General features: G+C 50.3%; 1 protein-coding gene across 8 annotated transcripts; it reads left to right on the forward strand.

Moving 5' to 3' along the window:
• The first annotated feature begins 16,266 nt into the window (after positions 1-16,266).
• On the forward strand, positions 16,267-19,696 carry CUNH1orf210 (chromosome unknown C1orf210 homolog). Of its 8 annotated transcripts, none has more exons than XM_053660217.1 (3): positions 16,267-16,446; positions 18,656-18,771; positions 18,892-19,696. In XM_053660217.1, exons 2-3 carry the CDS (start codon positions 18,753-18,755, stop codon positions 19,212-19,214), a joined length of 342 nt encoding a protein of 113 aa, XP_053516192.1. In that variant the 5' UTR covers positions 16,267-16,446; positions 18,656-18,752; the 3' UTR covers positions 19,215-19,696. The 8 variants fall into 8 exon arrangements, with proteins under 8 accessions (XP_053516192.1, XP_053516193.1, XP_053516195.1 ...); XM_053660218.1 differs by having other exon boundaries at positions 16,441-16,528; XM_053660220.1 differs by lacking the exon at positions 16,267-16,446 and adding an exon at positions 16,536-16,625.
• The last annotated feature ends 4,229 nt before the right edge of the window (positions 19,697-23,925 follow it).

Consider the following 23,925-nt stretch of genomic DNA (forward strand, 5'->3'; position numbering starts at 1 on the left):
CCTTCTGAAAACCCCTGCACGGTCCCAGGAGAGGCTTTGGCTCCTGGCAAGGCATGAAAAAGGATCGGGGAAGGCCCCCAATGTGTAGGTCTGCAGATGCCCCATTCCTAGGCCTGAGGCTGGGAAGAAGTTTCTCTGGAAAAGACTCGGGTGGGAGTGGGAATGGGGGTGGGAAGATGCGGTTGATGCCTTAGACTTCCGCTTATCTCTGAGTCTGGCATGAGAAAGAGCAGGGGAATGCTGGGGCAGTTTGTCTGGCAGTGTTGCAGACAGAGGACCCTTTGGGCAACGTCCCCCTTGGTTCTGTCAGGCCTGATGTCATTTTGGAAATGTGCGGAGAACACTTGGGCAGCATCTCATCTTCTTGAAAAGGACAGATGCCGGCACAGGTGTTTGCTCTGGGTGACGTCTGAGACCGTGACACCACAGCACATGCAGAGACTTTGGCCCATCTGCCCTCCCCACTTTCAACTGGGAGACAAAACTCAATAGTAATGATCTGTAGATAAATAAGAGGGGGACCCCCCAAACCAAAATTATCTTCTAGAGGGCAGGCCCCTCATAGCACAGGCTTTCTTCTCAAGGTGAGTGTTCCAGGAGCCCATCTGTATCAATGCACCCCACCAGCTGGCGTTGTTGTGAGAGGCTGCGTTCAGCCTCAGTGAATTTTTTTTGGAAGGCTCTTTCAATACGTTTGCCTGTTTTGTGATGGGTGATTTATGAGAGTACCTACCCACACCGCACTGTTCGGCAGTTTTTGACCAAAACCAGAATGACCCCCGTACCCCACCCTCCCTGTTCATCTGATCTTGCCCTGAGTGATTTTTTGATGTTTCCCTTGTGAAAAGAGTTTTCAAAGGGAAATATTTTGCTGATATGGATGAAGTGAAACAAATAACAGCAGAATCACTGAAAAGCATAAAAATGGACAAGTTCAAATGCCGTTTTGAGCAGTGAGAAATGGTCTCGATTAGAGTATTGCTTCAAATGGAGAGTACTTTGCAGGTGACTGAAGTTGAAACATGTAAAAAGAAATACACAATTTTTATAAATAAATTCTGTTTTTTTGGGGTCCCCCCTAGTATAGTGCAACTCTGGTAGAGTTTGTATGCAAGGATTCGTAGTATACAACAATGTCCTATCAGTGTAAAAGTATATTTTTATATATTTTGGATTATGTTGCAAGTGATTTAAACAGAGCCTGTTTACAAACAGCACGTCACAAATGAAACAGCACAAATTTTGAGTGGGCTGTGTGTACACCCGCTGTTGCAATAGGAATACTTCAAGCTGCAATAGGAATGTTTAAACCATCACATACCCAGTGTAGGAGCATCTAAGTTTATAAAGCAAATCTTGATGGACATATAGGGAGAGATGGACAGTAATGCAGCCGTAGTTGAGGATTTTAACACCAATGAACATTGACATCCACAGATAGATCTTCCAGACAGGAGATAAACAGGGAGGCAGAGACCTTAAACGATACACTAGATCAGGTGGGTTTAACTGATACCTTTACAGTCTTTCACCCAGAGCAGCAGAATATACACACTTTTCAAGTGCACATGGAACGTTTGCTAGGACAGGCCACATGATGGGACACAAAACAAGTCTCAATAAATTGAAGAAGATTAAAATTATATTATGCATCTTCCCTGACCATAATGGTGTGAAATGGGAAATCAATCATAAGAAAAAAAACACAGTTACAAAAATAACATGCTACTAAACAATGAATGGATTAACAATGCAATCAAGGAAACAATCAAAAGATACCTTGAAACAAATGATAATGAGACCACAACAACCCAAAATCTCCGAGACACAGCGAAAGCAGTCCTGAGGGGGAAATTCTTAGTATCACAGCCCTGCTTCAAGAAACAAGAAAAATCTCAAGTAAACAATCTAACTTTATACTTACAGGAACTAAAAACAAACAAAGCCCAAAGTGAGTAGAAGGAAGGAAATAATAAAGGTCAGAGCAGAAATACAATACAAAAGATTAATGAATCCAAGGTCTGGTGCTTTGAAAAGATAAACAAGACTGACAAACTTTTAACCAGACTCACCGAGAAAAAAAACAGAGAGGACCCAAATAAATAAAATCAGAAATGAAAGAGGAGAAGTAACAACTGACTCCACTGAAACACAAAGGATTGTAAGAAAATATTACAAAGCAACTATATATCAACAAATTGGACAATCTGGACAAAATGGATAAATTCCTAGAAACATACATTCTTCCAAAACTGAATCAGGAAAAGTGAGAAAGTCTGAAAAAACAAATTATAACTAATGAAATTGAAGCAGTAATAAAGAAAAAATCCCCCAACAGACAACAGCCCTGAACTGGACGGCTTCACAGGAGAATTTTATCAAACATTCAAAGAACTAAACACCTCTTCTTCCTAAACTATTCCAAAAATTTCAAGAGGAAGGAAGACTCCCAAGCTCATTTTATGAGGCCAGCATTGTCCTAATTCTGAAACCAGATAAGGACACTATGAAGAAAGAAAATTATAGGCCAACATCCCTGATGAACATAGATGCCAAAATGCTCAACAAAATATTAGCAAATCAGATCCATCAAATACATTAAATCATATACCACGATCAAGTGAGGTTTATTTCCCTAGATGCAAGGTTGGCACAATATCCACAAACCAACAAACGTGAAATACCATGTGAACAAATAAACAAACAAATAAAAACAAGCCGTGATGCGTATCCTGAAGTCTCAGTCGCTGGGAAACTAAAAGTTAAAAATAATGTTAATGCAGGTGAACAGCCCTACACACTGTGAGGTCAATCCTCAGACTCAAAACAAACTTAATTGATAGAGCTAAACTAAAGATAGTTTTTTAAAAGCAAAAATAACAGCACGACCAAGTGCACACGAGACAGAATTCACTGCTGAGAAAGCTGCCTTCCCGCACACGGTGGGAGTCCCAGCCGTCGACACGCGGGCACCCGCAGGAGGTTTGCCGGGTCGTCGCTGTTTTGAGACAGCCAGACTTCTCAGTGGCACCTGGAAGAGACTTTAGTAAACTGTACCACTTTTAGTGACCTCCCATTAAAATGTTCCTTGCCCTGGCTGGTGTGGCTCCGTGGGTTGAGTGTTGGCCTGTGAACCAAAGGGTTTTTCCCAGTCAGGGCACATGCCTGTGTTGCAGGCCAGGTTCCCTATTTGGGGGCATTTGAGAGGTTACCAATTGATGTATCTCTCACATTGATTTCTCTCTCTTTCTCTCCTACCCTCCCCTCTCTCTAAGAAGTAAATTAAAAAAAAAAAACAACAAAAAACGAGAGTGTTACCAATAAGAAGCCTGTAGTTGGACCTAAAAAAGGATAGTGAAATGAATTATCATTTGCCCGTGACAGCTGAACAAAGAACATGTGTTTCTGCAACTGTCTGAGGCCCATCGGGACAGCCTCTTGCTCCACTGTGGCTGTGCGGCTACACAGGTCTGTGTGTGCCCAGCAGTGCCAACTGTTTGCAGTGATACTGACAATTATTGCGTATCTTCCATTGCTACTTTGTAGATTTGGGGCTGCTCCTTTTGGAGACATAGTCTGTCTTGGTCCCTTTCAGCCGCCCTAACAGACCACCAGACTGAGTGCCTTACTACAAGAAACATTAATTTTTCTCAGTTCTGGAGGCCAGAAGTCCATGATCGGGGTGTCAGCATGGTCAGGTGGGGGCTCTTTTCCAGACTGAAGATCGTTACTGCGTGGAAGGGGCAAAGGAGCCCTCTTAGGCCTTTTTATGAAGGTATTCATCTCAGTCATGTGACTGACTTGCCTCCCAAAGGCCCCGCCTCCTAATACCGTCAGATTGGGTGTTCCGAGCCCAACAAGTGGGTTTGGAGGGGGACACACAAACGTTCCCCTTCTCTAGGAGCAGGTCAATGAAAGCACGGTGGGGACAGGCCTGTGGCTGCACAGGAACCCACGCCGGCCCGCACGTGTTTCCTGAGTCCCTCCCGTGTACCAGGCTTTGTGCCACGTGCTGCAGATACAGGCGTGAGGAGGGCAGACGCTGGGCTCTGGGATCGTTAGCCTAAAAGTAGAGATCCTTTCATGGAAGAAACTTGAAGACGTCAAGCTTCAGAGCATTTGTCCAGAGAATGGGAACCAACATATTTTTTAGAGCAAGACCTACTATGTCTTAGTAGAGTTCCTCTTAGAAACTCGGCGTATGACTAAGTGACATGCGTGGTGAAGTCTGACCCACGCTGAGGTTCCTTTGACATGACGCTTCCTCTGGGAAGCCCAGGTTCCAAGATTGCAGCTGCAGAAGCACAGGGAAGTACAAGGAAGACCTGACTGGTGTATAACAGTGCATAACCCTGGTTGTGTTTCTTTCCTCCCCGCGTGGGCTAGTATTTAGTGTAATAAAATGATAAAATAGAAGCTCTTTTCCATTTTGAAGGGGGATACATAATGAACCCCCTCAACCACCCCACTACACATGCACACAATGCCCACTTACTGCCCAACTACGACATGCGTGTACCTCCTCAGTGGCCGTCCCACTCTGTCACGGCCTCCTGTACCTCTCCGTTACATAACCTTCAACTTCTTGGCACTACCTGGGCCGCATTTGGCTCTAAAAAAACTGGCATAAAAATAACTGTGTTTGTTATGTGGAATTACGACAGGGAAAGGCCTGGGCAGGGGCTGGCTCTTCCCCGAAAGGAACCGTCGGTTCGCATCATCCCGGGAAAGGGAGCTCCCTCGCAGGAGTCCAGCACCAACTGGCAGCCTGAGTCAGGAGTGGACTCATTCCTGGTGGAGACGGTTTGGGCCGATGCATTGAGGGTGTGAATGTTCATGGGGGTTCTTTCTGAGGACCCAGGTTGGGTTGGGAAACAAGTGGAACCAGAGGGGAGGAGTGAATGCCTGGGCTTTGAAGTTTTCTCTTGGAAAAGAGTTTCTTCTCCGGGAAGAGGTTACAGGAGGAAAGGTTGAAGGCAGGAGAGGTGGAGGAGCAGGCTAACGCAGCTTCTCAAGTCACGTGGCCACTATGTGGCCCTGCTGTGCCCACCAACGAGGCAGCTCATGCCACTTGCCACTGCTCATTTGAATTCTTCACCACCTGGTTGGGTCTATGCAAGCCCACTGGTCATGCACTTGGATGTCTCAGCAACATTAAATTGCTACAAAGTTTCTGAATGCTTACCCTCAGTGTTTGCTTGTCTCTTTGTAACAGTTCTCAGGCTGGTGCTGGGCTACCCACCACATTTTGAGTAGCGCTGGGTCTAACCTGGTCACAGACAAAGGAGGTTGGAGGGATGATGGCTGAAGTCGGACCCAGGTCTCAATTTGCTTGAGGGTTATAGCGTTTCCGGGTTATGACAGTCCATGGCTGTGGGAATGACAAGGAGGAAGGCCACAGGAGATGAAAAGGCGCTGCGGCGGTTAGAAGGGCCGTCTCTAAGGATATGCTCCTTCCCCGCTTCCTGTGTTCAGGTCACACCGGAGCTCCACACAGGTGCAGGCACGTGGAGACTCTGCACCGGGCCCTTCCAACACAGGTCTTCCTCCCTGACTCGTGTACCACTTGCAGGTTAACACATCGAGACCCTTACATTATCTGAAAATGGAACTCTGTCTTTCCTTCAGAGGGATTCTAAGCTCTTCCGTGACGGCGATGGAAGGACAGAGCTCCTCTGGCCTCCTTTGCCAGGTACGACCAACGCATGTCCTACTGGACTCAGGGGTGCTCGGCAGACCCCAGACCATGGGAGACCTGCTGTATTTGCTTATTGGGGGCTGGGGACTGCATTTCTCCATGTGGGACCATCCCCCGTCTTCTGTCTGGCCTCTACCCTTCTTTTCTGTGAATGGAGTTTGGAGAGGGGAAAGGGGAAGACATGGGAACATAGGGGGCAGCAGACGGTGCTGGGTAATGGGCAGGAGGCTGGGTGGGAGCTCACCCTTAGGGATGAGGGCTGGATGGCCAAGGCTGCACCGAGTTTGTGCTTTAGATGGTGGTGGTCTTGGGGGACGTGTCTGTTTTCCTCATCCTAGGTTTGATTAGGGGACTGCCTGACCTTTCACTTGGCCTTGTGGAGAAGTCAGGGAGAGGGCTGGGCTCCCTCTGTCCCAAGGCAGGCCCTGGGGTGACGGCTGGCACCCCCCACGGCCACTGCTGATGGGCTCCTGTGCATCTTGTTCTGAGCTGGGGGGGGGCAGGTCTTTTTAATTTTTTTAATAGATTTTATTTCTTACAACAGTTTTAGATTTACAGGAAAATGGAGAGGGCAGGACAGAGTTCCCACCTACCCCACGCCCAGTCTCCCATTACTAACGCCTTTCACGAGCACAGTGGGGTGTATTTGTCACAGTAACATCGTTACTAACTGAAGTCGATGGTTATTTAGATTTCCTCAGCCTTTCCCTGCTCCCTTTTCTGTTCCAGAATCTCATTGGCAATACCATGTCACGTTCAGTTGTCACACCTCCCTGGTGCTACCATGCGCCAGCGTGGGTTTGCTGTTTGTTCGTTCCTCAGCACTTCCTCATGTCCAGGCTCATCTTGTGTATCTCCTGCTCTGAGGAGCTCCAGCTTCTTTGAGAATGACATTAGGTACCAAAAGCAAGGCTCTGGGTGTGCTCATTGCTACTGAGGTGTCATTCCTTTTAGGCCAGTCGGCTGACAGAGGTAGAAATACATGTGTGTATACCAGTGCATGTGTGTACACATATCCATAGATATTTATTTACTTAGCAACATACATTGAGCCAAACCTAAGGATGTCCCCAACTCCACTTCCTCACTGGCTGGGGCAGGGGCAGGGCCTTTTTTCTAGGACCATCCTGTCCCCATCAAGCAACGTTCATTCCTACTGTGTGGTTTTTTAAAAGCATATTTTCAGAGATGAGTCACATTTGATCATGAGAGCTTATCCATATTTAGGCCTAAATGTACTTTTTGAAAATGAATAAAAAAGATTATTTTTTTAGCTGTCAAAAAGAAAAAAAAAAAGAAAGTGAAAAAAGGTTAATGTATGTTTATCAGTGAATTCACCGCAAGTATCAGATTTATAAAAAGGCTGCTTGAACGAGAAGTTTTCTCCTGGTCAGAATAGCCAGGAAAAACTCTGAAACAGGTCAGCGAAGGATGTGGCAGCCCTATCAGAAAGCAAAAAGTGGCAAATTGTATTTTCCTGAGTCGGCCACAACAGTCTCTTCTGTTCCACATGTTTTTCTTACAATATGACTTTGCTGTTTGTCCCACTGAGAGGAGGGGTCACGTCTGCTCTCCTTGGACTGGGACAGCACTGACTCGCTCAGCGTCGGATGAATGCGGACGACGTGATGCCGTGTGGGTCACAAAGGCAAGGTGGCTCCGAGTTTCTTGGAAACACTTGTGCCGCACCTCTGAGCTGCCGCGGAGACAGCCTGCTGCGCTGGAGGAAGCCCAGACGCTCGTGCAGACGGACGCAGACGTGGTGAAGCCACGGGAGGAGACAGAGGTTCTCCCTCCCCTCCCAGATTTTCTGAATTTCTCACTTATGGGACTGGGAGAGATAATAAAATAATTGTTGATTTAAATGACTAAGCCTTGGGGTGATTTATTTCACAGCAGTATTTGCCAAAACATAAAACATGTGTATAGTCTTAATAATTGAAACAACGCAGTGCTGGCCCCGAACTAGAGCAAGATCAGAAATGGACCCAAATACACATAGGAGGTGAGCATACATTTAAAAAAAAAAAAAGCATTTCAAACAATTGAAATAAATAAATTAAATTAAATTAAAAATCTAAATAAAAAGCTGGGGGTGGGGATGGGCTGGGATGGGAGTAAAAGACAGAAAACTGTACTTGAACAATTAAAATTAAAAAATGGCATTTCAAATCAGCAGGAAATTCAGTCTCTTCAATAAATAATGTTGCAACAGCTAGTATCTGTCTATAAAAAAGTTGGATCTATTTTTTACATCATATATATTAAGATAAACTCCAAAAGGGCCTAAGATTTAAACATTAAAAAAAAAAAATAAGCCCTGGCTGGTGTGGCTCAGTGGACTGAGCACTGGCCTGCAACCAGAAGGGTCGCTGGTTCAGTTCCCAGTCAGGGCACATGCCTGGGATGCAGGCCAGGTTCCCAATAGGGGGCTCATGAGAGACAACCACACACTGATGTTTCTCTCCCTCTCTTTCTCCCTCCCTTTCCCTCTCTCTAAAAATAAATAAATAAAATTAAAAAAAATAAATGAATAAAATAAACATAAAAAAATCAAACCCACAAAAGAACTATACGAAAACATGGGTGATTACCTTGTGATTTGGGGGTGGGAAACCTCTGTAACTAAGCCTCCAAATCCACGAACCTTAAAAAGAAAACATTAATCAAATTACTACATATTTAAAAAAAAAACAAGGCAAAAATAAAGTAAAAATTTTAAAAAGGCAAAAATAAGAGACTTGTCAAAAATATTTATAACATGCCATGGTGTGGGTTAGTGGATTGAATGTCAGCCTATGAACTGAAGAGTTGCCGGTTTGATTCCCAGTCAGGGCACATGCCTGGGTAGTGGGCCAAGTCACCAGTGGGGAGTGCTCAAGAGGCAACCACACATTGCTATTTCCCTTTCTCCCTCCCTTCCCCTGTCTTTAAAAATAAATAAATAAATCTTCTAAAAAATATTTATGACATATTACAGATTAGGAATCATAAAAACTAAGTCCAATGGAAAAATGGGCAAAGATTATGAACAAGATAATATGTTAACACATAATTTTGTGATTATGAAAGTTTATAGAAAAGTAAATACAAATGACCTTTTAATAGTCTTGCAGAAATGGTGGATTTGAGACCCATTTGGGTGAAACTGTTATGCAAATTATGTACACACACACACACACACACACACACACAAACACTGTGGAAATTTAAGACTGGGTTGACAAAGAGGAAGACAATTAAGTCCTCCAAGTTGCCCCTCAAAATCAACATCAAGGCCCCATGAACAGATGAGTCAAATGGGTCCTCTTCTAAGCAACAAAGACTCCTCCCACGAAAGCCTGCTAGAGCAGGGTGGGTTACCCAGGGGTCCATGCCTCTGTCTCTCAGAATAAACAGCACGAGAGTTCCATCTCAGCTTTTTGGATTTAAGTCAAGCTATTATATATAAATTGTGCAAAGTCAGTGGGTGAAGTTGAATGCTGCTTTGTTTTCCTCAGTGATTTCAAAGGAAACCGGTAGTTCCAACATGCCCCTCCTCCCCCATTACATTCCTGCATTCTCCAAAAGCATGCCCTTGTGTTTTGGCTCCTAGAATATGTTGAAAAGTATTTAAGGTATTTCTTTGTTATGTGCAAACCCGAATGCGGGTGTCTTTATATATTTCATAAGTGCCTTGACTCTCTCTACTGCTTGTCACAACTGCTTTTTGAAGAACCAAGTAAAATGCTGCCCAAACAACAGGATGGAGTTCTCTTTTTATTGGAATAAGCAACATGTAAACCCAAGTCCTAAGTCCTGTCTTTGCCTGCAATCAACTTGACTAGTATATCGTTGTTCATGTTGATAAGCAAGGGAAAATAAAAGGAAAAACAATACTTTTCCTTTTCCTTTTTCTCTAGATTAATAGTTGGTAACAATAGTACTTTCACTTAACTTCAGTTAGCCACTAAAGCCAATTCAAAAACAGTTTTTGCTGCTCTTCCAGGAAATACTTCCACGGTGAGAGGACGTTGTCCGCAAACGCTTTTGGAATGTCAGGCCGAAGCTGTGTTCCTGACATTGGCCAGTGAGGAGTTCTGCCAGGTGTTCCTGACACGCTGTGAGGAGGACCACAGGTTATTTGGCACCCACTGTGTTCTTTTTCTATGTTGGAAAAAGAGACCTTCTGAAAACAGGCCCTTATTTAAAGGAAGCCCCAGTTACTCCAACAAAGCTTTGAATGAATTCCCTTTTGTACAAAGTGCTTGACAAAGACCTTTGGGCCCCAAGGAACCCGCTGAGGCCAGAAGCTGGAATCAACACCCCACAGAGGGTTCAGATGGTTCAAGGCTTTGGGCCTACTTAAAACTTAAGAGACTTTTACTGACCTTGGTCAGAATGAAATTTACCCGACAATGCAAGCAGAGGGCTTATGAAGAACCCCGGAACACTGAATTCATTGCCATGAATGACAGTCACTGAACTCTGACAGGTGCCAGGAAAAGGTGACGATGCCACTTCCTGGATTCGGCGCCTTTTGAGGCAGGTGCCATTATTATTGTCTTCATTTCCCAGATGAGAAAATCGATGCTTTCTCCAGTTAGTTAAGTGCTGGAGCTCAACTCTGACCCCAGACGACCTGATCCATAACCGGGCCTCCTGGATGGCCCTGCCCAGGCAGCCAGCAGGTTAAAATCTCTGCCGGCATTTACAGGAGGGTTTTCTGAATGTCACCGCCAAACCCTTAAAAATGATTTAAGAAAGTCAGTCCTCATGAACTTAGAAAGCATTAGAGATTTTATTCAGGAAAAATAATGAGCTCAACTCTGTGCTGTCTTGTGATCAAGTGTGGCCCCTTGAAATGGCAGAGGTGAGCCAGCACAGACCAGCAGGCACCCCTTTTCAGGGCATCTTGCCTTTAAGGTGCACCAGGTCCTTGCTTCACCCCAGGTCACTTGGAAATCCTAGAACCCATAACATGTGACACAAACGACTCATTGTTTTGCTTCAAACAGCAGCCAGCCTACTTAGAATACAAAGCCCATTTTATGAGGAAAAGCTGCCACCGCAGGCCACAGCCACATGTTCCTGCAGGATCCCCAGCCTGGGTGAACCACCAGGATTGCTTCCTGCTCGACCAAGTTCAAGTTCACATTAAATGCTGTTTGGTGGTAGCGACAGCACAGTGAAACCCGTGATTCATTCGTGTGACACAGGGATGATGAGGAGACTTTTGAAGGCAGGGCCCCCAACTCCTCCCTTTTATTCACCCTTGTCACCGGAAGGCTTACCTGGGGCTTTGCCATCTCCGTCCTTGCGTCTCTCCTGGGGAAGGGATGCTGGTGCAACAAGATGCAGGATTGGGCTTTCTGAACCCACAGAGAGAGACGCCTCCTTCAGGGCTTACGTGGTGCCTTCCATCAGAGGAACTGTCCCAAAACTGTGGGGGTCTCAGGCGTGCAACGACTTTTCTGATAACCATGAGAAAGCAAGGATGCGGGAGAGACGACTCTTCCTATTTATCGCACTGGGCCCAGGGAGGCAGGCCTGGGAGCCCCAGAGTGGGGCTGCTCTATCCAGCTGGTCCGCCTGCCACCTCTTTACCACTCGCCTGGCATGACATCGCTCAGGAGAGGTCCGCTGAGCTGGGTTCTCCTACATGCAGTTACCCCCGAGATAACTGAGCACAAGAGCGGGGGTGGGGGCATAGAATGATGCCTCATTACACGGGCGTGTGCGATGTCTAATAGTACATCTGACATGATGAGATGGAGCTGGTGGCTTGGGACAGTTGTCTCATGAACCTTGATGCTGGGTCCGATGTGGTAACCAGATGAGGTGATTACAATGGAGTTTCAAGGGTGGTGTGTTTGAGGATGTACCAGGCTTGGCCAGCTCCCCCCCAGGGCTTCGTGGAATACCTGTCAGACTCGTCCACCCTGAGGAAGTGGGGAAACCATAGAAGCTGCAATCTCCAAGCGCTTCCTCAGTCTCAGGACTACACCTGGGAAGCTCCTCTGGGGATCTATCCTGTGAGCTTACCTTAGTGAGTGGTGACCACTTCTCGGCGGTGACAGGGTCGGAGGGCTTGTTTTCACCAGGCTCTAAGCCCCGGCCCCTCCAGGACTAGTTCCAGGACGCTCTGACTGCTGGGGCATACCCAGGATCCTCAGCGGCAGACCGGCACTGGGGAAAGTGGGGGCTGAATAAAGGAGGAGGAATGCAGGGTGGTCCTAAGGAGGTGCTGGCTCTGTGACCAGGAGGCTGGCAGTAACTGGAGACAGGAAATGGGCAGCCTCTCTCAAGAGGCTGGCAGAGAAGGGGTCCTCTACCCATTCAAAGGGGCGTCTGTTTAAAACAGAAGAGAGGTTGCTACACTCCGAGCGCAAAGGGTTAACACCAGCTCTTAACCTGAAGGGAACAAGCGAGCCCCCTGTAAATCCGCCCATTGATCTGACAGGTTTTTACTGGCCACCTGCTGCCTGCTGTGAGCATATTTGTGACTGGGTATACATATGCACTTCCCTGTTCTCACCAGCTTCTCAAAAGGGGACCACAACACCCCCCCCCAGGGTAAGACCCCTGTTCTGCCCCAGGGAAGGGCTAGGTCAGATGGTGAAGGGAGTGGGTGCAAGGTGGGGACCCGGATACCTCCTTCTTTGCTGGCTCAGCTTTCATTTCCTTTGGGAACTATAATCGAATCTGTGAATGGCAGCGATTGCTATCTGTCCCTCCAAATGATTATGTGGAATCGAATACTTTGATGGCAAAGTTTACTCATAGGAGCTGATAAGAAAAAATTCTGAGATGCTCTAAATTAATTTTTGGGGGCCAGAATGTGAGAGAAAGAGAAAGGACTGTTAGCCTGTTAATGGCTGCTGACCAGCTAACAAAAAACTTCTCACATTCCCGTTTGGCCTGTTTGAATTTCAGATTAATTTCCAGGTGGCTATGTCCACAGATTATTTTAGTCAGGCACCATCTAACTCCAGGAGGTTCGCCCCTCCCCGCTCCCTCTCCACCCCCCCACCCCCCGTTTATGAGGACTTTCTTAATGGCTGCCCCTGGCCAGTCTACAGCACGTTCCTTTTTGTGGACTCAGCTATCCCAGAGCTTGTCCTCTTTCCCTTCTGCCACCCCTTGGCCTATAGCTCCCTTCTCCCTGCTTGATGTACAAAACGCTTGCAAAGCTGGAACATGAGCATGTTGTCTTTTCTCTGCAGCCAGGCTGCTGGTGGTTTAGACTCCATGGCCCAAGATCGATCTTTGGGCTGCAGCTTTGGCTCAGGAAAACCTTACTTACAAAAGGACTTTCAGCTGTGTAAGTTAACATTTTTTAGTTTAACAGAGTGACGTAGTCGGGAGATCCTGGAAAGGCGCTGGGCCTCGAGTCAGAAGACCAGGGTTTGAATCCTGACTCAGCCATTTACTAGTACAGCTATTAGCATGTTATCCTTAGACCTCTGGTGCAGAAGGTTGAGTTGCTTACATGCTTCAGATCATAGTAAACCCCTCGTTGGCCCTCAGGTCCCACTGAGGACGGCTCCATGGTCAGCATCCTTGGGCTTGTCTTTATCCAGAATTGCAGCCCCTGGTAACCTCCATTTCTGGTAGATTGCTGTCTGCCCAACACGCAATATTTTTTCAACTTACTCTCTCCAGTCCGCCGGCAATTGCTCCTAAAATCCGCCATCAATCCTACCATTCTTTCAGGGCTCCTCATACTTCCCCCCTCCATCCTCACTTCCCAGTTTGCTGGGCCCAGATTTCTCACCCCAAACGACCTCAGGTTCGTGCTACTTTGTGAGCTTATCACACACCAGCAGGCACCGATGATCAATTCGCCCCTTCTCTTCTGTCCTCCAACCCCGAACCCAGGCCCCAGTCCACTCTCAGCTGATGACATTGCCTCCGACTTCTCTGGAACGACAGAAGCCATGGGAAGAAAACTCCCTAAGGCTCCCAGCACCCCACCTGCGCGCTCCACTTTCCTTAGAGGGACTGTCTCTGCTCCTGCCCAAGGTCAGCCCTCCACCTGTGTATGCACTTGACCCCACTCCCCTCGATGCCTTCAGGACTGCACATCCCTACTGCCCCTTCTCTCTTCCTTCGGCATCACCAATTTCCCCTCCCCCCCGGATTATTCTGTCCAGCGCAGACACATGCAGTAACGGCCCTTAGCCTTCAGAATAGCCCGTAGCTGGCACGGTGCCTGCCACACGCGTGCCAGGGCTGCCACACAAGGTTGTAGAGGTGGTTCAGCTCCAGGCTGAGGGGCCAGTGGGTGCGCCCTGCTCTCCATGCCGTGGGGACACCCAACACTCCCAACGGGCTGTCCTTTGCTGTCCTCTGCTGTGTTGCTGTGCATGCCCCTGGGTGGCTGTGGCTCTGTGATGGGTGGTCAGTGAATGGTCGTTGAATACAGGACTGGCTGATAGATGTGCAGACCTGTATTTATTTTCTTTTTTTAAAATTTTACTTATTTATTTTTAGAGAGAGGGGTCGGGAAGGAGAGAGGGAGAGAAACATCAATGTGTGGTTGCCTCTTGTGTGCCTCCTACTGAGGACCTGGCCTGCAACCCAGGCATGTGCCCTGGCTGGGAATTGAACCAGCAACTCTTTGGTTTGCAGGCCCCCCACTCAATCCACTGAGCTACACCAGCCAGGTGTATTTATTTTCTTCTGGGGACTTCACCCAAATTCCCTTCTTATGGCCTTATTTCCTTCATCTGTTAGGGGGCTAATTAATATCTAATAGTGTAGTTATGAGGGTTAAGTGAAACAGTTCATTAAAAAGCTGGCACAGATATGATTTCATTTGTATGAAGTATCCACAGTAGGTGAGTCCACAGAGGCAGAAATCAGGTCTGTGGTTGCTGGAGCCTGGGGCGGGGAGGACAGGAGCACTAGTGCTTAACAGGTAGGGGATCCTTTAGGTATGATGAAAATATTTTGGTGATGGTTGCAAAACTTTTTGAGTGTACTAAATGCCACTAAATTATGCATTAAAAATGGCTAAAATGGTGTATTTTTCATAATGTGAATTAGGTTATGTTATATGAATACCTCAGTTTGGAAACAAACAAACAAACAAACAAAAAACAGCACAGTACCCAGGACATGGTAGGTGCTCAGTAGGGTCCCGCTCTTTTGAATGCTATGCTTTCCGTACTTCAAAATCAAACAAAATCCCCAAACTCCCTGACTCCTCATTGTCCCATCCCAGGTAGTATTCACTTTCCTCTCACTCACTGACTTCATAAGTATTTATTATTGCCATTTTAGATACTGGGGATGTGAAGGGGAACGAGACAGACACAGACCCTGACCCCAAGTCTCAAGGCTTATAAAAAGCCCTGTAAGATAAAGAGAAAATTGCTGTACCGTGTAGTCAGTGCCAGGGTCTTCAGGGAACAGAGGATGGGAGGAGGGACCCAGACTAGGAAGAGTGGGTTAGCGAAGGCCACCTATATAAAGAGGCACCTAACCAGAGTCTGAGTGACCAGTAGGCCTGGGAGGAAAATCAACCAGGTGGGGGGCGATAGACAAGTGCGGGGAGGAGCTGGGGGTGAGGGTTGGGGGAAATCAGGGGTTCCGGGAACAGGGCGTGCAGATCCCGGGGGATGAGAAGGTGGTGGGTTCCGGGAGTGGAGGACGGGTTGCTGCGGCTGGAGGAGAGGGTGTGGAAGGCAGGCACCGGATGAGGTGGGAGAGGTAGAATGGAGCCACTGGCAGTAAGAATTCAGATTCCATGCTGAGATATCCAGGGTCCTGCAAGGTCCTCCACTTTGCATCGCAGTTCTGGCTTACCCCCTTGCAGCCCCTGCGGCACAGTCCTTGCTCAGTTGTGGCCTGAGGGTCCCTGTGAATTCCTGCGCCTGCTCGGCTTAGCTCACGCAACCCTTCCTCCGGTAGATATTCACGGAGAAAGCCGACCCTGTGCCAAGTGCTGGCCAACCAGAGACTGTCAGAACTTGGCTTCACTCTGGGAGAGCTCCTGGGCTGATGGGGGAAGCAGCACAGGAAGGAATCATGACAAGATAAATAGAGAAGCGCTGAGATAAAGCGTGGTCCGGGTGCGGAGGAGGCGGGGCTGGCCAGGGCAGACCGAACTGGGTCTTCAAGGACAAGGAGTAGCGCAAAAGGGAGATGCAGAGCCCAGCTTCGTGGGGTCACAGGATCCTTGAGGATCCGGATGAAGGCTTGCACCCTGTACACAGGTAAACACACATACACACCATCACCCCCCCACAGGCACATACAAGCTCCCGAAAGTGTCTCTGAACTCACACTCCGCATCCTCCCTACACACAAACACACACACGCACACACATTTCCAGGCAATTTCGAGTGTCCTTGGTCCCTCTGGCTCTGCCTGGGAAGAATGCCAAACACCCAGCCTTCTGGTTACGGCCCACCGCCTCACAGGCCCGCAGCGCTCCCTCTTCAACCCTGGACTTTGCACCTGTCACCGGAAATTCACTGCTAATCTGGGCCGCCTGCCTGGGCGGCCTGCCCAGGTGTCCGCCCCTCTCACGACGCCCCGGACCAGCCCCTCCCTCTCAGGATCCCAACTGCTGCAGCCCGTCCCTTTCCCCCGCCCCCACCCCGGTCCCGGGGGTGGGAGTGAGGCCTGCGCCCATAGGCTCTCCGAGAAAGCTCGGGAAGACGTAGTTAGTTGGGGGAGTTGCCAGCTGCCCGGCCCTCCGCCCTCCGCACCCCCCAACCCCCCTGCAGCTCCAGCCCCACCTGCCGTGCGTCCTCAGGTGAGTGAGCCTCGGTTCGGGCCCGCCCACCGCCTGCCCCCGCCGGAAGCCTCCTCCGCTGGCTTGTGCACAGTTCTTACAGGTGGGGGGCAGAGGGGAAGAGCTGGGGGGCTGGGAGGGGGGACCCACGAACCCCCGAGGGCTTCCGGGAGCTGGAAAGGAGCTACAAACCAGAGTGGGTGTGTATGTCTGAAGATCAGAGGGGGCGTGTGTTTATTGGTGGAAGAAATGTGACCCGAGCGGGTGGGGTGACAGCATGTGGGTGTGGGTCTGTGTCCTTGGGAAGAATTCACGGGGACCCGGCAGGACGGAACGGAATAGGAGAAACAGAAAGGTCGAAATTAGTTCAGTTCTCTTCAATTTAACAGGATCGTATTTTGGGGGGACCCAGTGCACGTTGTGGGCCCCCGGTAGGCACCTACTGTTTGCGGATACATGACTGGATAACTCACCCCTGCTCTCTAAGGTCCCCGCCCCACCCCCAGCCCCGCGTCCTCCCTCTGGCTGCTCGCAGGCTCGCGCTGCGCAGCCCAGGGCCAAGCTCTCTGGCAGACCCAGGGAACGGGTTAGTCAGCCTAGTCTCTGCCCCCAGGCAGCTGCCCGTCCGGTAAACTGGCCAACGCTGACTGTTAGAGTTCACCAGAGGCCAGTCATCCGGAGGGTCCCGGGGCAACCGCACAGGCTGGCACGGTCTGATTTGGCCTTGAGGGACATTGGACTCCAAAAGCTGGTGGCTGGGAAGCAGGGTGGGCGAAGTGGGAGGTGTCTGTGTGGGGTGGGGGTGGGGGGGTTCTGAGGGGGAGCTGTGGAGAAGAGGAGGAAGAGTGTGGCCTGAGGGCTCTGTGCTGGATGGTGAGGCCGGGGAATTTCCATGCAGCCCCGGGAATGGGGAGCCTGTGAAGGATTTTGAAGCGGGTGTGATGGAGTCGGATTTGGGCTTTAGGCCCATCACTCTGGGGAATGGACTAGAGATGGGGAGAGACCAGGTGGGAGGTTATTGTAGGAGCTGAGGTACAAGATGAAGGTGGCTTGGACTGGGGGAGTGGCAGTGGGGTGCTGAAGAGGGGACTAGTCATTCCAGAGATATTTAGAGGAAGAACTGACAGAGTTGGTGACAAGCTGGTGGTCAGGAGGGGAGGTCTCGTTAAGGTATCGGTATGAGACTATGGTGGAGTACTCCCTTAAACTAGGTGCTTCTCTTCTGGGTTTTTTCTTACCCTGTATACTCCTCCACAGGCTCTCCTCTGATTTAGGTACTCTGCCTGCAAGTACCTGATTTTAGCCCCTCCCTAGTCCTCCTCCAACAGGTACTTCCTTAACCTAGGGGCTGTCCCTCTAGGTACTCCCAGATTCAGGTGTTGCTCCCCACGCCCACTGCCCTGATCCAGGTGCTCCTCCTCCAGGTCTTCCTCCAGATACTCCCTTAATTCAGGCGCTCCCCTAGATCTTCTCCAGCCCTAGTGATGCTCATGCAGATGATTTCCTGGTTTGGGTGGACTATATTTGGCTACTCCTTGACTATGGCCTCCTCCGAGGGCACAGGTGAATGGACTGCAGTGTAACTGAGGGGCTGAAGGTAGAGGTGGGTTAACAGGGGCTCCTGACTCAGGAGCAGAGGGGCCAGGTCTGCCCCGGCTGTGGCCGGGCCCCTCAGCCCTGGGTGGGGACTGACACTGTCTTGCATGTGTGGTTTCCACTTCGGCTTGTTAGTTCTAAGCACTTGCTATTGCCCACCCTCTGGGAGCCAGGGCTGCCTCCGCCCCCCACCTCCCATCAGCTTACCACACAGTGTAGCAGACTGGGCTCTGGGCCCTGCTATCAGAGACCTGGGTTCAAGTTCTGAAACTTAGGCTGAGCTAGTTTATCCTTCTGGGCCTCAGCGTCCTCATCTATAGACAGGGGATAACGTTTACACCCCACACCACAGATTTCTGTGGGCCTGATGCTGGGTACCTGAATCAAAAGGTGTGCTCAGTGTGAGATGCAGCATTGATTTACTTTTTCCAGCCCCTTCCAGAGCTGGCCCCTACAGCAGTCTTTTACAAATAGCCAGTTTTTTCAGCTTGTTTCTCTCCTGTGAACCACTGGTTACGGTGGGTTGTCCAGTCTCTAGAGTCTGTGCAGCACCCTGACGTGGCCGTGAGTGTGGCCCGAATGTGTGCCCTGTGACCCCCCCACCCCAACAACCACACGTGTGCTTACATTCCAGGATCTGTGCCCCAAGGCTGCCTGGCACCTGGGGGTCTCCTCGGAGCCAGGGCCCTTCTGGTTGAGGCTGAGGCTCACAGGTGTCTTCCAGCCACTCCATGAGTGAGACCAACCAAAGTAAGTGGCAGTGGGTGGGAGCTGAAGTGGAGCTGGGGCAAGGACCCTGCCCCCGTTCCTCTCGGTTTCACCAGGGGCCCTTCTGAGGCCCCAGTCATAATGCTGTTCCTTTCTCTGCAGCCACCACGGGGCCCTCGGAGCTCCCCACAGCACCAGCCGTGTCCCCCGGGCCAGGCGCCGCGGCCCGGACCTGGCCCGTGCTGCTGGGGGTTGTGCTGGGGGCTGTGGTCCTTTCTGTCCTCATTGCACTTGTTGCCAAATGCCACCTCTGCCACAAATACCTCACCAGCTACCAGCACCGCCGGCTGCCAGAGACAAGGAAGGGCATCTGCCCGGAGATGGGTGAAGATGAGGATGATGATGGCTTCATTGAGGACAATTATATTCAGCCTGGGGCCGGCGGGCTGGGGACGGAGGGTAGCAGGACCCACTTCTCCCTCTGAGCCCCTATCTGTGGAATCCACCCCCCACCCCTCGTGCCTGACAGCGTAAGGATGGCGAATTCTGTGTGGGGGCTGTGGAACCTCAGGGACAGAGGTGGCTAGGGTTTAAGGGCTAACCAGGCATCGAGCAGTTCTTCTCCTTTGACACCGGCCACCAAAGTGATAATGACCCTCTCTTGTTCTGTGACCCTCTATGGCTCCCTGCTATTCTCAGGGTAAAGCCTACCAGGAGCCTGACTATGGAACTAGGCCTCTGGCAGCCTCAGGTTTCCTTTCTTGCCTTTGCCTATTATCCTCTCCACTTAAGTAATTCTTATTATACACCAGATGATAACAGCAGATTAAAATCAGTGTGCCAAGTTTCTTACTGAAATTGTTTCCCTGCCAATAAAGTGGATGATCCAAGTGGCTATAATATATTCTGTTTTTCACAGGTATTACTAAATCTGTTTTTGCGTCAAATAAAAATTAAAAGCTGCTCATTTCTATTTTCCTGAACTGGACCCTGTGCAAAAAAATGTTCCTTGTGCATGAAAATGTTCCTTGCCTCGTAGCCGGAAGACACAGCTCTAGTGAGCCCCTCTCATAAAATCCTGTGAGCTTCTTCTCTACCACCATCACCCTCGCCACATTCTACCTTGACCTTGATTGCAGTTTGCACTTCCTCCTTGCTGCCCCTGTCCTTACAGCTGGACCGTGAGCTCCCTGAAGCCACAGGCTCTGTCTTACTTGTGTCCTCAGACTCTTGCACAAAGTAGATGCTAAATAAATATTTGTAAAAATGTGTTCAGTTACCTTGGGCTCAAGAGTAAAGTGAAAGGTAAGGGAGTGCAGTATACTGTGGAAGACTTGATCAAGAACTTGACAGGAGAAGAATAGGGTCACAGCTGCTGGTGGGGATATTGGGGCGAGGGAGTCAGTCACGCTCCTTCCTTCCTGGAAAGGAATCCTGGCTTCCGCACAGGACTTAACAAAGAGGCAGCTGACTGACAGCCCTGGCCGGTGTGGCTCAGTGGATTGAGTGCCCATCTGTGAACCAGGAGGTTACTGGTTTGGTTCCCAGTTGGGGCACATGCCTGGGTTGTGGGCCAGGTCCCCAGCTGGGGCGGGGAACAAGAGGCAACCAATCAATATTTCTCTTCTTTTTCCCCTCTCTCTGAAAAATAAATAAATAAAAATCTTATTTGAAAAAAAGGGGAGACAGCTGACTGAGGAGGGCAGGAAGCAGGTGGTCCCACAGCCTGAGGTCAGGCATGGTGCCTCGTACACTCTCATCTACGGGCACCAGTGAGACTCCATGTCGGGGACTCCTGAACTCTCAGTTCTGCTTTTCAAGTACTCAGGTGTGAGACTCTGATTGGCCCCACTGGGGTCCAGGATCCAACACAGGCCCAACTGGCCGTGACCTGTGGGAGCACGTGTGTGATTTGGGGAGCTCGCCTGTTTGTTCCAGGTCACACCCAGGCAAGGGGAAGTCACAAACCAGGCAGCCACCCACCTTGTGTCCACCCCTTTGAGAAAAGAGCCAGTAGAGAAGGGAAGTGAGGAATAACTAATACCAGGAGGTGCATGGGGAAAAGGCAGGAGGCCAGTGGGGCTGAAGCTGGAGCTGGAGCACAGTCTGCGGGGCGCCCAGGGCAGTGATGGAGCTGAAGAACAGGCCAGGTCAGCCACAGCCTGGTGCCAAGGTAGCTTGCACTTAGCCTGAGAGCAACCTAGGCTCATCTGTAAATTCTTCGGGCAAGAGAGTGATGCAATCGTGACAGAAAAGTCGTTGTAGATGCTGCGTAGCGATGGGCTGGAGGGCAGAGACAGAGACAGAGAGAGATGAGGGAGATGTGACTAACGTCTGTTCCCTTAGGCACAAGGAACAGTGCGGAGACTTGGAGGAGGCAGGGTTGGCAGCACCTCTCGGCTACCGGATGTGGGGGCAGGAAGGAGTCCACGAAGCCTCCTGGTTGCTGGCTTGGTGGCTGGGTGTGCTGTGGAGGAGCTGGTTTCTGGGGAATGAGGGTTCAGGGCTGGATGTGGGATTTGCAGGGGCAGCTGCCCAGGGGCAGCTAGGATTTACAGGGAAGAAGTCCTGTCTGCGGACATGAGTTAGGGGACAGTCAGCTTTGATAGGGTCACTGAGGCCCTGGGAGTGATTTGGGTCACGGAAGTGGAGTTGAGGAGGCGCTGGGAATGGAGTCAGGAAATGCTGGCATCTACGGGCTTGTCAGCAGGGGAGAGCCAGCCAGGGCAGAGGGGAGCCCAGCGGTGCAGCCCCAACTCCAGCACTTTTTCCTGAGCCCGAGATGGTCAGACCCTTGCAGACCTGGGAAGTCCCTGTGTCCACGACAGCAGCAGAGGCTGCCCCAGCCTGATCTGGCCTCCAAGAGCAGAGAGGCTGCAAACACAGTGGGCCTTTCTCCTGCCCTCCAGGTGCCCCTGAGGCCCACCTGGAGGGCCTGTCTGGGGTCAGAAAGCAGCTCAGCTGACCCCGGTTTCACATGTTCCTTGGGACATGGGTCACAATGTCTGAGGGGACCAGGAGAAGGTATGGGCCTGATCCCACACAAGAAGTTGTTTTTCCTGAGCCCAGCACCCAGTGCGGGGCAGCTGGGGAGTGATTCCTCTCAGAACCTGCTGTGGGCAGCAAGCCTGGCCGAGCAGGACCCTGAGGTCATGAGTTCCTTGGACCTTGTCCTCAGAGTCCTTGCTGGATTCTTCTGAGGAATCATCGCCATTGTGCTCCACATGCCTGGCCCTGCGCACAAAGAGGCATGTGGCCCGGGTCCACAGGTTCAAGGGCCTGGGGATGCTGAGCCTGCTGGGAGGCTTGGGGCTCAGCCAGACCCAGCTTTGTCCTCTAGGCTTAGGCCTCAGCCCCAGCCTGCCTCTGCCCCAGCCTTGCACCCTGTCCTGCCTCCCCCAGCAGCTGCCACTACCTACTCTGTCCTGGGAACCCCAACCCTGACCTGACTGCTGAGGACAACTCGGCTCCTGGCTGCCTTGTCCTGCTGTCCCCAAAACAGAGCCAGATCCCTTGTCCATATTTGGAGGCCAAAGGCAGGGGTCACACAAGCCACAGACAGGAAGTTTGAGAAGCCCCAGCAGAGTAGCAAGGTGAGTTGAGAGCTGAGAATCCCTGGATTCAAATCCCAGCTCTGGCATTATGGGCTGTGCGACCTTGGGCAAGTTACTTGTGCCCTCAGTGGTCTAATTCCTTCTCAGTAAAATGGGGATCATAATAGTACTTGCCATGCATGGTTGTTAGAAGGATTAAGTGACTTATAAAAGTAGTGCAACAGAGCCAGCCTCTGCAGGTGTTAGCTGGTGGCCTGTGGGCACCCCCCCCATAGTCGCTCCCCACAGCGGGGGACCAGGCTTAACCCTTAGGAAGAAGTGAGTCAGGACTCCTCCCTCCTCCTTCACTCTGGGCTGGGGACTTGAACTTGTCTCTTTCCTGGAACTCAGCTCAGGAAGGACGTGAATTAGAATCTCCAGTGCTGTGGAAGTAACAACACTAACAGCTGTGATGTCCCAGCACTTTTCCCAGCAGTTCTGCTGGGCAGACCCCCCTTTGTAGTCTGAGAAGCAGAGGCTCAAACAAGTTCATGTAAGCTGCTTCTTCGCTCAGCAACACTGCCTTATCTCGCCCCAGCGAACCGAACACACAGACCCAGAGTGCCCTGGCCGATGGCTCAGGTGGCTGGAATGTCAGCCTGTGCACCAGAGGATCGGTCCCCAGTCACTCGGGGTGCATAAGAAAGGCCACCAATGGATTGATGTTCCTGTCTCACATCGATGTCTCTCTCTCTCCCCCTCTCTGTAACAATCAGTAAACAAAGCCTCGGGTGAGGATTAAAAAGAATAATAATAAATAAATAAACAAACAGGCCCTGAGAAGGAACCTGCTTATGGTACTTGCATTGGTCCTGCCAGGCCCCCGCCCCACTGCCACCCCCTGAGTGGCTGGGGGCTGAGAACTCTCTGGGTGCAAGCTCCGGTTTGGGGGAGCAGGCTCTGAGGGGAGATGTGCTGTGTCCCATCTGGGGAGCTGACTTCCATGTCTACACCCAGGGGTGTCTCACAGGCCCCGAGGCAGGGAGATACCCCTGTCCTGTGCAGAGAGCTGAGCATGAGGACTCTGTTGGTTCCCCAAAGCCTGAAAGAAGCTCCTCTAGGGAGGCCTGAGGGTCCCCAGAAGGCCCAAGGTCTTGTGTGCTTGGATATGATATAAACTCCACCTGCACTGGGACAGATGGGAGAGTTTCTGGGAAATGCTCTTCCAGGATCCAGGCATCTGGGTGACATGGCTGAGAATGCGGGTTTTGACGCTTGCGCCTGGGGGGGGCATGCAGGGGCCTCTCTCTCTCTCTCTCTCTCTCTCCAACTTGCCGGTCACCTGATGGGAGCCTCTGGCTTCACATCACTGCAGTCTGTCTCCATCGGCCCCTTCCGGTCTTTTCTCTTCACTCAGTACTGGTTTGGATTTCAGGGTCTATTATGGCAACTTGTCTTGCCAGTGCCCGCAGTTACATACCCCATTGTCTCAGCATTGCACACTCGGGGTGAACTCCGACCTGGGACCTGGTGCCCAACCTCCGTGTGCTGCTGAGAAGCCCCCACTGTCACCCAGGCTGGTGAATCTGTTAATGCCTGGCCTGCAGCCTCCTGTGGGCTCAATGGATTTCATTTATTCATTTTTAAAATTTTATTTATTGAT

Source organism: Artibeus jamaicensis, unplaced genomic scaffold, assembly GCF_021234435.1.
Source record: "Artibeus jamaicensis isolate MK-2021 breed Jamaican fruit bat unplaced genomic scaffold, CSHL_Jam_final scaffold_847, whole genome shotgun sequence".
Classification (NCBI taxonomy): Eukaryota; Metazoa; Chordata; class Mammalia; order Chiroptera; family Phyllostomidae; genus Artibeus; species Artibeus jamaicensis.